This window comes from Cervus canadensis, chromosome 1, assembly GCF_019320065.1.
Source record: "Cervus canadensis isolate Bull #8, Minnesota chromosome 1, ASM1932006v1, whole genome shotgun sequence".
NCBI classification, from domain to species: Eukaryota; Metazoa; Chordata; class Mammalia; order Artiodactyla; family Cervidae; genus Cervus; species Cervus canadensis.
In genome coordinates this window covers 10,853,958-10,866,930 of record NC_057386.1, presented here as the reverse complement: position 1 = coordinate 10,866,930, position 12,973 = coordinate 10,853,958, and the positions used below count along the sequence as shown (strand labels likewise).

The 12,973-nt window shown below is 45.9% G+C and overlaps 1 protein-coding gene across 1 annotated transcript in view; it reads right to left on the bottom strand.

Moving 5' to 3' along the window:
* Positions 1–3,709: 3,709 nt before the first annotated feature.
* Positions 3,710–12,973, bottom strand: part of LOC122438172 (E3 ubiquitin-protein ligase RNF213-like) — a 110,315-nt gene continuing 101,051 nt past the window's right edge. Inside the window, exons 56-66 of the mRNA XM_043462779.1 lie at positions 12,588–12,679; positions 11,852–12,103; positions 10,763–10,895; positions 10,331–10,414; positions 9,743–9,923; positions 9,267–9,468; positions 8,135–8,212; positions 7,074–7,268; positions 6,559–6,648; positions 6,287–6,465; positions 3,710–4,731 (exon numbers count right to left, since the gene is read on the bottom strand). Of these exons, the coding sequence (XP_043318714.1) occupies positions 4,578–4,731; positions 6,287–6,465; positions 6,559–6,648; positions 7,074–7,268; positions 8,135–8,212; positions 9,267–9,468; positions 9,743–9,923; positions 10,331–10,414; positions 10,763–10,895; positions 11,852–12,103; positions 12,588–12,679 (1,640 nt within the window). The 3' untranslated portion in view covers positions 3,710–4,577. The remainder of the gene's footprint in view (positions 4,732–6,286; positions 6,466–6,558; positions 6,649–7,073; positions 7,269–8,134; positions 8,213–9,266; positions 9,469–9,742; positions 9,924–10,330; positions 10,415–10,762; positions 10,896–11,851; positions 12,104–12,587; positions 12,680–12,973) is intronic.

Below are 12,973 nucleotides of genomic sequence, written 5' to 3'. Positions count from 1 at the left end.
CACAGCCCTGCTGTCCTCAGAATACACTTCAGTCTGATGAAGTGTGAATCTTGTCAGCATTTGCTTTCTTGGGAGAAGGCACATTCCTGGTGTTTTTCCAGTTGGAAATGGGATTCATAATGTTTGAGCATGGGACTAATTAATAACTAGATGAATTAGAAAAAGCAAAAAGCAATATAAATGCAAATCATGGCATGGATGGATGGTTATTCAGCTCAAGGCCTCAAGCTTTCTTCTTCTATTCATATGTCCTCATCTAGTGTCTTTCCAGGTCCAGCTGATACAGCAACCTTATACTTGGCAAGAACATATTAAGAGATGTACCAGTGCCCCTATGTGGGGCTGGACATGGGTAGCTTTACCTACTGAACAAGGCCCTTTTTCACAGTGATTGTTTATCAGTAGAAGTTTGTTTCCGAAGTGGAATTGACTGAATCTGGGAGGAAATGAAATGGCTCGTGACTGTCTTAGTTAAAACACAATGAAATCCTATAGTCATTACTGTTATTTAGTCGCTAAGTCATGTCTGACTCTCTGTGACCCCATGGACTGCAGCATTCCAGGCTTCCCTGTCCTTCAGTATCTCCAGGAGTTTGCTCAAACTCATGTCCCTAGAGTCGGTGATGCCATCCAACCATCTCATCCTCTGTTATCCCCTTCTCCTGCCCTCAACCTTTCCCAGCATCAGGGTGTTTTACAGTGAGTCAGCTCTTCCCCATCAGGTGGTAAAAATATTGGAGTTTCAACTTCAACATCAGTCCTTCCAGTGAGTATTCAGGGTTGATTTCCTTTAGGACTGACTGATTTGATCTTACTGTCCCAGGGACTCTCAAGTCTTCTCCAGCACCACAATTTGAAACCATCAATTCTTCAGCACTCAGCCTTCTTTTTGGTCCAACTCTCACATCCATATATGACTACTGGAAAAACCATAGCTTTAACTATGTGGACCTTTGTTGGCAAAGTAATGTCTCTGCTTTTTAATATTTTGTCTAGGTTTGTCATAGCTTTCCTTCCAAGGAGCAAGCGTCTTTTAATTTCATGGCTGTAGTCACCTTCTACAGTGACTTTGGAGCCCAAGAAAATAAAATCTGCCACTGTCTCAAGTTTTTCCCCATCTATTTGCCATGAAGTGATGGGACTGGATGCCATGATCTTTGTCTTTTAGATGCTGAGTTTTAAGCTAGCTTTTTCACTCTTCTCTTTCACTCTCATCAAGAGGCTCTTTAGTTTCTCTTCACTTTCTGCCATAAAGGCTGTATCATCTGCATATCTGAGGTAGCTGGTATTTCTCCTGGCAATCTTGATTCCAGCTTGTGATTCATCCAGCCTGGCATTTTGCATGATGTACTCTGTATATAAGTTAACTAAGCAGGGTGACAATATACAGCCTTGACATAGTCCTCTCCCAATTTTGAACCAGTCCATTGTTCCATGTCCAATTCTAACTGCTGCTTTGGACCTGCATACAGGTTTCTCAGGAGACAGGTAAGGTGGGCTGTTATTCCCATCTCTTCAAGAATTTTCTACAGTTTGTTGTAGTCGACACAGTCAAAGGCTTTAACCTAGTCAATGAAACGGAAGTAGATGTTTTACTGGAATTCCCTTGCTTTTTCTATGATCCAGCGAATGTTGGCAATTTGATCTCTGACTCCTCTGCCTTTTCTAAATCCAGCTCATACATCTGGAAGTTCTCAGTTCATGTACTGCTGAAGCTGGCTTGAAGGATTTTGAGCATTACCTTGCTAGCATGTGAAATGAGTGCAATTGTACGGTAGTTTGAACATTCATTGGCATTGCCTTTTGTTGGGATTGGAATGAAAACTGACTTTTTCCAGTCCTGTGGCCACTGTGGAGTTTTCCAAACTTGCTGACATATTGAGTGCAGCACATTATCAGCATCATCTTTTTAGGATTTGAAATAGCTCAGCTGGAATTCCATCACCTCCACTAGCTTTGTTCATAGTTATGCTTCCTAAGGCCCACTAGACATGGGTGAAAGGTAAATAATTTATACACATAATAAGGTCATAGAAAGAAGAAGACAGTGATCAGTTGTGAAGCTTTTCAGGTTAAGTCACCATCATCCTAGTGACTGTTTCTGATTGGGCTGAAAGCAGAAGGAACTGTGCAGTATGTGAAGTCCAGAAAAATGAATATGAATGGAAACAAGAATGAGTAGGCTGGAGGGGAAGGTCAGGCAGGGTCAGTGGGAAGCTATGGAGGAAGGGAAGGTGGGTGGACTTGACAGACCGGGGGCAGCAGGGGGCACATCTGTGAACCAGCACCTCCTCTTACTATGGTTCCGGATCATGGGTTCTCTCCTGGAGGCACCCCTTCTTTTTAGAAGAGAAAATGCAGTTTTCCCCTAGTGCAGTGTTTTGCCAATTGAATGAAAGTGGGCTGCTGGAACCTGATTGTTTCTTGCTCATGTGTCTTTACTTCCTTTTCCTGAGGAGATGCTTCCCCAAACCACAATCCAGCTCCCTGCCAGAGTCAGCGCTTACTCTTCATTGGCTGGAGCTCTGCTTCCTCCTGGAAAATCCTGTTAGGCAGGGAGTGAGAGGGCAGCCTTCTGGGGTGAAGCTTTGGCCCTGAGCCTGCAGACCAGGGAGCAGTGTGAAGCTCCACGTCAGCTCTGCTGTCGTTTTCTCTAGAGGAAGTTTACCCTGTTACATTCTAAACCAGAGCGCACGTTTTCTGTCCAGAACCTTCCACTTTTTGGACACCCCTGCAAGGACATTTCCACAAACACATGGAACCATTCCCCAGAGTCTCTTCCCCAGAGAGGATTCTTTAGCAAGTTTATTGAAACAGGTATGACAAGTATAACAAAATTTACATCTGCCTGTGCTATACCAGTATATTTCTGTACAAACAAGATAGTGTTAGCTAATGACAGTTAATATTTTGAAAGTATAACATACAAAACAACATATCTTCTTCACCTCCCCCCCCCCCAAAAAAAAAACCCCTTCATAATAGCAGGGAAAAAAATTCTCCCCTGCCCCCTAAAGGAGGTGTTCACAGGTTGGCCAGCTCCATCCCAATTCTGAGGTATCAAAGGAGTTCCAAGTGCAAACTGAAGTGATGAACAAGCAACTCCCCCACTCCCACATCCATTAAACACACAATATAGGAAACGGATGTCCTCGTGGAGTGCCTTTGCATAGAATTATTAGATAAACATAGGTTACTATATACAAGTGCATACGGTACCAGATCCTAGGTCCCTGTGCTCCCGTTCCTCAACCACAGTGAAGAGAAACCACAATAATGAAAATGGAGCACAGACTGTTCTACAGCTCCCTCCGGTGGTGCTGAAGGGCCTACGTTGTCCTTGGCAAGCGTTTTCCATTTTTTAGCTCTCACCATTCTGTGGCCTCATTTCAAGCTGACTGAGACATCATCTTATTCAGGATGTGTATGAAAGACATTTACCTCTGACTTGTAAACACTGTTGTCTCAGGGCTAACAGGTGAGAGCTACCCAGGAACAGGAATTAGTCCAGAGAGGTCAGAAGCACCAAGTAGATTTTGAAAAAACGACACAGCACTTAGAGTGAGAACAGCAGCACAAGACTGGGGTGCGCTGACTATTCTCTCTCCTTTATCAGAAACTTGACTGGTGTATATTCTGAGTCTGTTTCTGTGCCTTGACTGAGACCCAAAGAAAGGACCAGTAGTCATACACTTGGGGACATCAAGACCACGCTAAAAACTCACGTTTATTTAGCAGAATCCTACAGAAGCAAAAACTTCCCCCAGAAATGCCAGAATGCCAGAACCATGCCTTTGATCCAACTTTACACTGATCAACTTTCACTTAGAATTTACTAGAATACTAGAACTGGCAGGAAATCTGGCCTTCAGTCCAGTCCCTTCATTTTGTAGATGTGGAAACTAAGTCACCAACAGTGTCCTTGACTCTTGGCCCAGCGCTCTTCACAATGAAAGCTTTGGGGCTCTGACCCTTGAAATTTGGCAGTGAATCATTTGTGGGCATGGGTGAGGGCTGGCTAGTTTGGCATCAAGGCACTTGCAGAATGGCCTGACTTGTATTTGTATCTTCTTGGAGACCTAGAAGTACTTGTACAATTCTCTGAATTTAAAGGAATGGAACAAGGAAGAAAGCCAGCTTCTCTTTTGTGACTGCAGAATAAACTAGAAAAGAAGACAAAAATTAATAACCTTATTTTCCGGTCCCTCTCAGCAGGCAGTGGTCTGAGGAAGAAGGGGCTGGTGTGCTGGGTACGCGCATGGTAAGACACAGGACACCTGGGGCACAGGTTGTATGTGTGAAGCTGAGAAGCTATTTTTCGGTCTCTCCCAGAGGACGGTGCTTTATTCCAGTTCCATATAATCTTCAGTTCTCACTTCCCAATGAATGGTATTCAGAATATGAGGAGATAAGTTTCTGAATGTTCCTGAAACAGTTTGGCTCTCAAGAAGCTGTCAGCCAGCACAGCACATCTTGGTCTCAAATTTAGTGCTGTGCCCACAGCTTTCCTTCTAAGCACCCACCCGTGAGGGAAGAGCCTTCTCTGCCCAAGTCCCCTGTAGAGACAGGAAACAATTCTATCTCATCTGTCGATTCCGTTTCAGTTCAGCAGCCATTTTCCACACAGCGACACAATTGGAAAGCAGTATCTCTTCTGGGAACTGAGATTCCATTTCAGGAGGAATTTCACTGTCTTTAGTCTCCATGTAGCTCACCAGTGTATCTCTCAGGCTGAAAAACCAAGGAACAATAGACAGCGTTAAACAGTCATGTGACATAAGGAGTCATGTGATCACTGGTCAGTTTTTCAGGTCATCACAGGACTAAAGTGCTCATTAAGGCCGGTAATACTGAGAGTCAGTTTAAAGACAACTAACTGCTGGCTCAGTGGTTAAGAATCTGCCTACAATGCAGGAGACCTGGGTTCAATCCCTGGGTTGGGAAGATCCCCTAGAGAAGGGAATGGCAACCCACTCCAGTATTCTTGCCTGGAGAATTCCATGGACAGAGGAGTCTAGTGGGACACAGTCCATGGGGTCGCAAAGAGTCGGACACGACTGAGCCTGTGCAGCTGATCCGCTGAGTTACTGACCTGGCCTTAGAATCCCGGCTTCAGGGATTTAGTGCATCCCTGCTGCTCCCCACCCTGGACTGCACCTACTCTACAGGAAGGAGCTCCCCTTGATAAGGGCCCAGCCAGATGGTTCTAAGAGCTCTAGTAATACATCTGCTACACAAAAAACAAAGCCTCACGATTCAAACAAAGCTTCTAGTCCAGTTCATGATTTGTTTAACAAAGATCATAAATTCTCTAGGAAGATATTCTTTCCCTACACTAAAAAGTCCAGGATAGCAAAGATTTCTTAAATAAGTTCAAAGAATACAAATGTAAATAGGCATAGGATACATAGCATAATGGAGGAAAATGGCAATTATGAAGCCCTATGTCAATGAGGAAAACTTGAGTTTATCTGTTTAGAAAAACAATAAAGTGAAAATCCCTTCCTCAGACCACACATTAAAGCACAAGGAAAAAACACGGGAGAATATTTTATAACCTTGGGACAGGACCCTTAGAGGTATATTTTCCTAGAGTCCTCATAGGAAAAATCTCTCAGATTTGGTTTCATAAAATTAAAGACTGAGATAGAGCCTTCGTAACATACCAGATAAAATATGAAGAAAAATACACATAGTCCAAAAGAAAACTAATCAAGATGCAGTTTGGAGGAAGATACACAAATGGCTGATAAATATTTTCAGCCTTACCAGTAAATGGGAAAATATAAGCAAAAATGAGATACCATTTTGGGGCCATTACATTGTTAAAAATATGAAAGATGGATAATATCCAGTGTTGGGTATTCTTTATATGTTGTTGTAGCTTTTTCTATCAAAGTTAAAATGCACATCTCTCTGACATAGGGAGACCACTACTCATAATGCGAACATAGGACTTTTGCAGTTGATAATGGTTAATCTGACTTTCCTGATGGCTCAGGGTAAACAGTCCACCTGCAATGCAGGAGATGCGGGTTCAGGAAGTGGGAAATGACAACCCACTCCAATAATCTTGCCTGGAGAATCCCATGCACAGAGGAGCCTGGCAGGCTACCATTCACGGGGTTGCCAAAGAGTTAGACACAACTTAGTGACTAAACAACAATTGTAAATCAGCAGGAAACCAAATTCTGCAGTAAAACAATTTCCATGACTATGGAAGATCTTGGGAGACATGGCAGAATGTTGTATGTGTGCCTTGCTTGGCAGCCTTGCAAGCCCCTACCTCCACTCAGGGTTGAAACTCTCTGCAGTCTTGGGGTTCTTTAGCTTTAAGATCATCATTTCGTGAAGCTCCAGGAGGAAAGCATCCAGGCCAATCTGATTTAGGAAGGTGTTGAGCAGCTTAGCATTTTCAGGGCTGAGATCAGCTTTGTACCTTGGGATGATTTCCCCAAATGGCTCCTGGAATGAAATAAGAACAAATGATACATGGAAGCCTGGAAAGGGAATGTGCGGCTCCCTGGGTCTAGGCGGACGGGAAGAGGCCAGACTCACTTTTCCCAGGCGAAGTAGCTGTTCAGACTTGTGGGCAGAGAGGAACTGCCAGAGGGCGATGGTATGTTTTAACTGGCATCTGTTTAAGGCCTGAAAGAGAACAGAACTCTTGAATATGAGGCCCTGCTTTCATTTGGCCCTGCACTGATTCCATCTCCTTCACTACGGAGGCCACCTCTGCTTCATCCACTAATTTCCTGCCTCGACTCTGAAAGGTCTCTGAAAGCCTTCTCCCACCGCAGCATCTCAGGGTCCACCAGCAGCACGCAGTCTGCACGCACACCTCAGCAGACTTGTGCTTCCAAAGTACATTCCGAGTACATCTCTGCATCTCCTGTCACTGTGTTCTGTTTACAATGTAGACTGGCTGGGGAACGAGGTATTTTCACCTCCCCTCCTTTTCAGGGGCTGCCTAGATTGGTACTCCCTGGGGCGTGGTATCCCAGTAGGAAGTGGGGAGATGATAGAGGGGACAATGCTGATTTCCTTTGGAAGAGGCCAGACACGAGACCTACCTTTGAAACCAGTGAGGTCGGATCGCCCATCTTCAGCATGTCTTGGATATACACATTTAAGTGCATGTTTGGATCCCCACCAGCTGTGCTCAGAAACCCCAGCGTGACTTCTATGGTAGACAGAGCTTCACAGGCGTCACTGTAGGACTGCAGTTGTCCTCTGACGGCAGTGATGGCCGCACTGGGGAGGGGACTCTAGGAAGTCAAACGCAGGATAGGGTCCACAGTTGGGGCATGCTGTGCACCGCCACCCTGTAAGAGTCTTATCTTCATCACTGCCAAGGCCACAGAATGGGACAGGCTCTCTGACAGCAGGAGTCTGCACTTGGTGCTTCTTGAGTGTCAGCAACATTCAGGTATGTTACAGAGAGAGAGATGAACTCACTGAATGCTCAAATCAACTTCGTGAGGATATGCATATGGACACACACATACACAGATACACAGCCCCCACAAACTCACACACACACATAAATCAGAAAAGCAGGAATAAGTAAGTTCTGTGGACCTTTGCCTCAGCATACACAGTCATGACAGCACTACTGAAAAACTGCAAGCACAAGATTTCAACCTGTTAATGCTCAACGAGAAAACTTCTGCTGGGACTTCCCTGGTGGTCTGGTGGTTAAGAATCCTCCTTGCAATGCAGGGGATGTGGGTTCTATCCCTGGTTAGGGAACTAAGATCCCACATGCCACGGAGCAACTAAGCCTGCCTGCTGCAACTACTGACTGCGTGACAGGATCTTGTGTGCCACAACCAGTGAGTCTGTGCACCGCGGTGGGAGTGCCTTCATGATACGGTGATGGTCCCGCATGCTGCAACTAAGACCCGAGGCAGCCAAAATAAATAAATACTTTAAAAAGATTTATGAAAAATTAAAAAAAAAAACTTCTGCTGATCCTGTGTGCCCTCTAAAAATATCACGGTGCTCAGAACAAAGGGAAGCCCTGAAACTCGGGTGCTCATGGCAAATGCCCTGAGTGAGGGCGGAAGAGTCCTAGCATGGATGGAAACACTCTGGTAATACAGAGTCACACGCAAATAAGGTTGATCATCACCTGTTGCATTTTGTTCTTGATGTCCATGAAGAGATGCTCATAGTTCCAGTCACGTCTGTATACCAGAGTGGGTATTCCCTAAAGTGAGAAAGAAAAAGACTGGAATGGAATTCACCATGGAGGTTTCCATCAGATGACAATATATGCCTGAGTTGAGACTTGGTTGTGGTCCCAGGGATTTCAGTGCATCACCCAGCAAGGCAGGCAGCTCCTTGTTGCCTCGTGATGTGTGTTTACCCCATAATCTATGGAAACAGTGACAGAATGAGGAACCCAGCCTGCCCCCCAGGACCAAGCAGATACTGTCACATGGTATTCTGTGGCCCTCAGACCACCAGTGGGAGCAGGCCGTGAGGACATCGTGCTGACACAGTGAGCACAGACCGTGAACGAGGGGGCACGCAGCTGACAGAGCAGAATGAATTAAGGCTTGAGCTCAAACAGTTCACCGCCTAACTGCAGGCAGGGAGGAAGCATAAATAGAATGAAGTGCCACACCTTTGGACCTGGAAGCAACAAGCACAGTGCAGGTAAAGAACGGAACTGCAGGCTGCATTCAGGGAAGGGAGAGTGATCCAGCCTGTGCAGTCATGGGATTCAGTGCAGGGAAGTGGATGGAGAGATGCAGATCTGGATGTCAGAAATGTGGGCTAAGGAGCCTGAAGCCGGGGACTGGTTGGGAGCTCCTGCAGCAGTGGAGCTTAAGGACCGATGCTTTGAACTAGAGCAGCGGGCTGGTTGGTGAAATGGAGGCGCCTGATGGTAGAGATGACAGACTGTGTTTGCAGACTAAAGGAAAAGGGGGAAAACAATGAGGTTCAGTGTGGGTGGCTGGTGGTGCCATTAACTACGGCAGAGAAATGTGGACTAAGTCCACTGAGACCTGCAGTCACCCTTGGGGTGCTGAGGCGTGGATCGGACGTATAGACAACTCTGCAGAGCCGTCAGCCCTGCATGCAGGCATGGTCACAGATACTGGGAGTGTGGATGAAGGGTCCAGAGCATCCCTCGTCATTCTGAAACTGCTGTGATCAAAGCCACACTGGAGGCAACTTTTGAAAAACAGACACACAGACCACAGACATGTGGACCATGGACATGTGTGCCACATCAATACGCAGGTCAGCCTTGCCTTGAGGGTCAGCCTGGGCTTGCCCTGTAGGAAGCGGCTGATGATCTGGCGCTGGATCTTCTCCAGGTCAAACTCCTGCAAGGTCTCCCCGCCCTGCTGCACGTGGTACTGGCGGTTGGAGAGAATCAGTGGAATCAGGTCCCGCTCCACTTCGTAGCTGATGACATGCAGGTCGGCAATCTCAGAGGCATCGATGGAGTAGCTGGAGACAGATAGACAGAGTTCAGGATCCCAGTGAGATGCACATGGCCTGTCCATGCAGAGACAGCTCCTGTCTGATGCCGCAGGCTGTGCAGGTGAAGGGACATGCATATCTGTGACACTTGTGAGCGTAGCTGAAGGGGTTTCTGTTCAAGAAGGACCTGAAGCCTGGCTTGCTGTCTCTAGGTCTGGTGACCCTATTTCCCTGTTAGTTCCCCTCAGAAACGACTTCCTGTGCTGAAAGGGCGTCCCCTGCTATTGGCCTGCATGCTTACCTGTTGTCTTCTTTGGAGAACTTCTCCACCGCATAGACAATTTCATTGTGCAAGTTAATCAAGTAGCTGACTAAGGCGGTGGAGCAGAGGCCCCGGCCCTGGCGGCGAGGCAGGATGACTTCCAAGTCAGTGTCCAGATCAAGGTCGGAGCTGCAGTAGTCTTTAGGTAGCTTGATCTCACCTTTAAATGACAGAGGGGCAGTCACCTTCCTGCTGTTTCTTTCATAGCATCAGGTCTGGGAGCCCACCACGGTGGGAAGGGGGGCATCGCAGAAGCCACCTCAACAGAACAGAGCTGGGAACCAAGAGTGCTTCTGTCTCCCGCCTCTCTTTTATGTGCTGAGAAGTTTCAAATAGTCTCAGCTCCTTTTTGATACTGAATTTATAGACTCAAGAGGACTGAGGGGTTGCTCTTTCTGAAATGTTATGCACTCATCTCAGACACCCTCACCAAGAGTCCACAGATCCAGCATTAGAGACACACAGCCTGGTGCTGTGCACACACGGAACAGGCAGAGTCAGGCTGGAGAAAACAGGCCTGCAGAGAGGTGCTCCTGTAGTGTTGAGTATAAAGGGGATTTGACTTACCATTGGTCTCCAGCGATCGCCTCAGCTTGTTCCATGTTGACAGAAAGACAGTGACTCTACTGCGGGCTAACTTCTTCAGTCCATCTAGCAAACAACCACTTTTTAAGAACTCCAAGGTAACACCTAGTCCCATCTAGGTCAAACCAACAGAATTACTTGCTCTTTGACCCCCCACCTTCATATCATCACCAACACACTCTAAATGCTGTTTAAACTAAAGCTGAGTTTGAGGAACCAGAGAGAGAGAGGGAGATTCTGGACTGCTACAGCAAAGTCTCTAATGTGTCCCAGGCATTCACAGCACCCACTGCTTCATGCTACAAACCTAAGGAACAGAACACACATTAGCCCTGACCTGGAGCCCCTGAGTTGGACCAATTCTTTGTACCACAACAGGGGTAGTCCTGATGCTCTGTGAGAGCAGAGCCTTACCTGAATCATGACTGCTAATGAAACTTTGGATGGATCTGTATTCAGCTTCTGAAACATTCTGGAATCGTTTCACTAGATTCCTTTGCAGGGCCAAAATCTCGGGCAAGAATTTCACCAGTCTCAGCTCTGCCTCCTAGAGAAGGAAAGACCGCCAGGAACACTTTTTAATGCACCTAGATAATGTTCCTGGGAATCAGACTTTGGGGCTGGCTCAGGCCATGAATTTGTAGTTTAATACGGTCAATGTGCCATTTTACATAACACATAGTACTTGAGAATGGTGAAAAGCAAGTACCTTTCACTTCCTTCAGCAAGTACTTAGCGACTGCTTACAATGTGTTGGCCAGTGTTCTACACTTCTTCAGTGTAATGGACCTGAGCACACCAGTGACAGATTACAGTGTTATCACGATGGCCTTCCCACTGGGAATCCATTTTCATTAACTGACCCACCAAAATTTCTGCATCATCTTACTTCTTCCTAGATTGTAAATACTGGTGCATGGAGGAAATGATTAGAAAATGTGTTTTAGAAAATAAAAATTCAAATGGATTAAAGTTAGGAAGAGTGTGTAATTCTGGCTCTGAAAGATATGATGCACACGTTACTGTTCTGTTCCCCTCCAATCTACCACCACCCTCACTCTGAATGGTTTAGGAACAGGGAAGACTTTTTGTTTGATTTCAGTTATGCATTCCCAACTGAAGTTTTTTCATTCAAGAGACACTCATTGGTGACTAACTGCTGCAGGCAGTGGGGGGATGGAGTTGAACAGATAAGTGAAAGATATTATTCTATTATTTCTTGCTGAGTGATTGGGAGAAACCTTCCTGGCCAAGTACTTTGCAGATTCCTACTAATTCCAATGCGTGGATATATTTCACCTGTGACTTTATGCTTCAAATGACTCGTACAGATGGATGTGTTTGGAGATCTCTACCCCTGGGTCTTCTGCCAGAGACATTTTATTCAAAAATCAAAGTACTTTAATGGCTGTCCCACCCTCAGGACTGATCAGATTAAATGAGAGCAGGGTCTCCAGGCCTCCCGGGGACACGTAGGTGGCAGTCACGGTGAAGCAGCCGCACCTTCTGCAGAAACTTCCAGAGGACGGGCACTGACTCTTTGCCGTTCTTCTGCTCCACGATGTGCTGGAGGTGCTCGATGGTGATCCTTTTCCTGCAGCTCCACATCTTAGAGCAGTGAACCATGCTATTCTTGGGCAGGTGGGGCAGGAAGGTCAGTGGGTCACCGTACACGATTTTGGCCACAGGGTTGGAGCTGATCAGGTGATCTTGGCTGATCTGAGCATTCACTGCCAGGAGGGTTTTATCTAGACGCTAGGTGAGGAAAGCGACATGGGATCTGGAAGTGAGATGCTAGGTTTTTGTCTCCTCAAACAGAATAAGTCTCAGACATCTATATTTTATTACCATTATTTTCAATACTTGCTGACATATTTTCCAATGGGCTTAGTTACTCTCAGTAACATTCTTATCTGACAGGGTTTATTTCTCTGCCTCATTTGCACATTCTGCTATAAAAAGTAGTGGAGAGAAAATGACTGCCTGCGCTTTCTGGATTCCCAGTAATTCCTCAGCTTGATATACCAGCCTGCCTCGGGAGGGGACAGGATGGGGAAGGGGGCAACAGGAGGGTGGGGTGACTAAATAGAGAACACCTAAATCTGTGACTTAGCCTAGGGTTTCCTTCTCTAAGGGACACTTCCAGAACGGACAACAGAGCAAGTGCTCAGCAGAGGCTGTGGAAACCCCTTCCCGCACCTTCCCAGAGAAAGTAGCCCCATAGCTACTCATCACTTACCTCTAGTTCACCCAGAATAAGAGTCTGAATAAGCTGTTCCCAGCTGTTCCTCTTTCCCCGGGTTGACAATTCTGCATCAAAATCTAAAGACCCTACAAAGAAAAATGTGTATGTTACCCAAGAAACAAAAACCACAGCATTCTACATAAAACACTGAAGAAATGTTTATATGAAAGAATGCTCCTTTTGGGAGCAGGGGTGGATATATTTTCCTAAAGTAACCAGAGCATTTAAAAATGTTTCCTGCTGCTACCACCAAACTCATGATCTTTGTGAAGATACTTCAAACTCTAAAATCTCTAACCCATGTAATTATCATCTTAAAGCCATTCTGAACAAAATTACTGAAAGGACAATACTTTAAATCAGAAGCCCAGGGGCAAAAT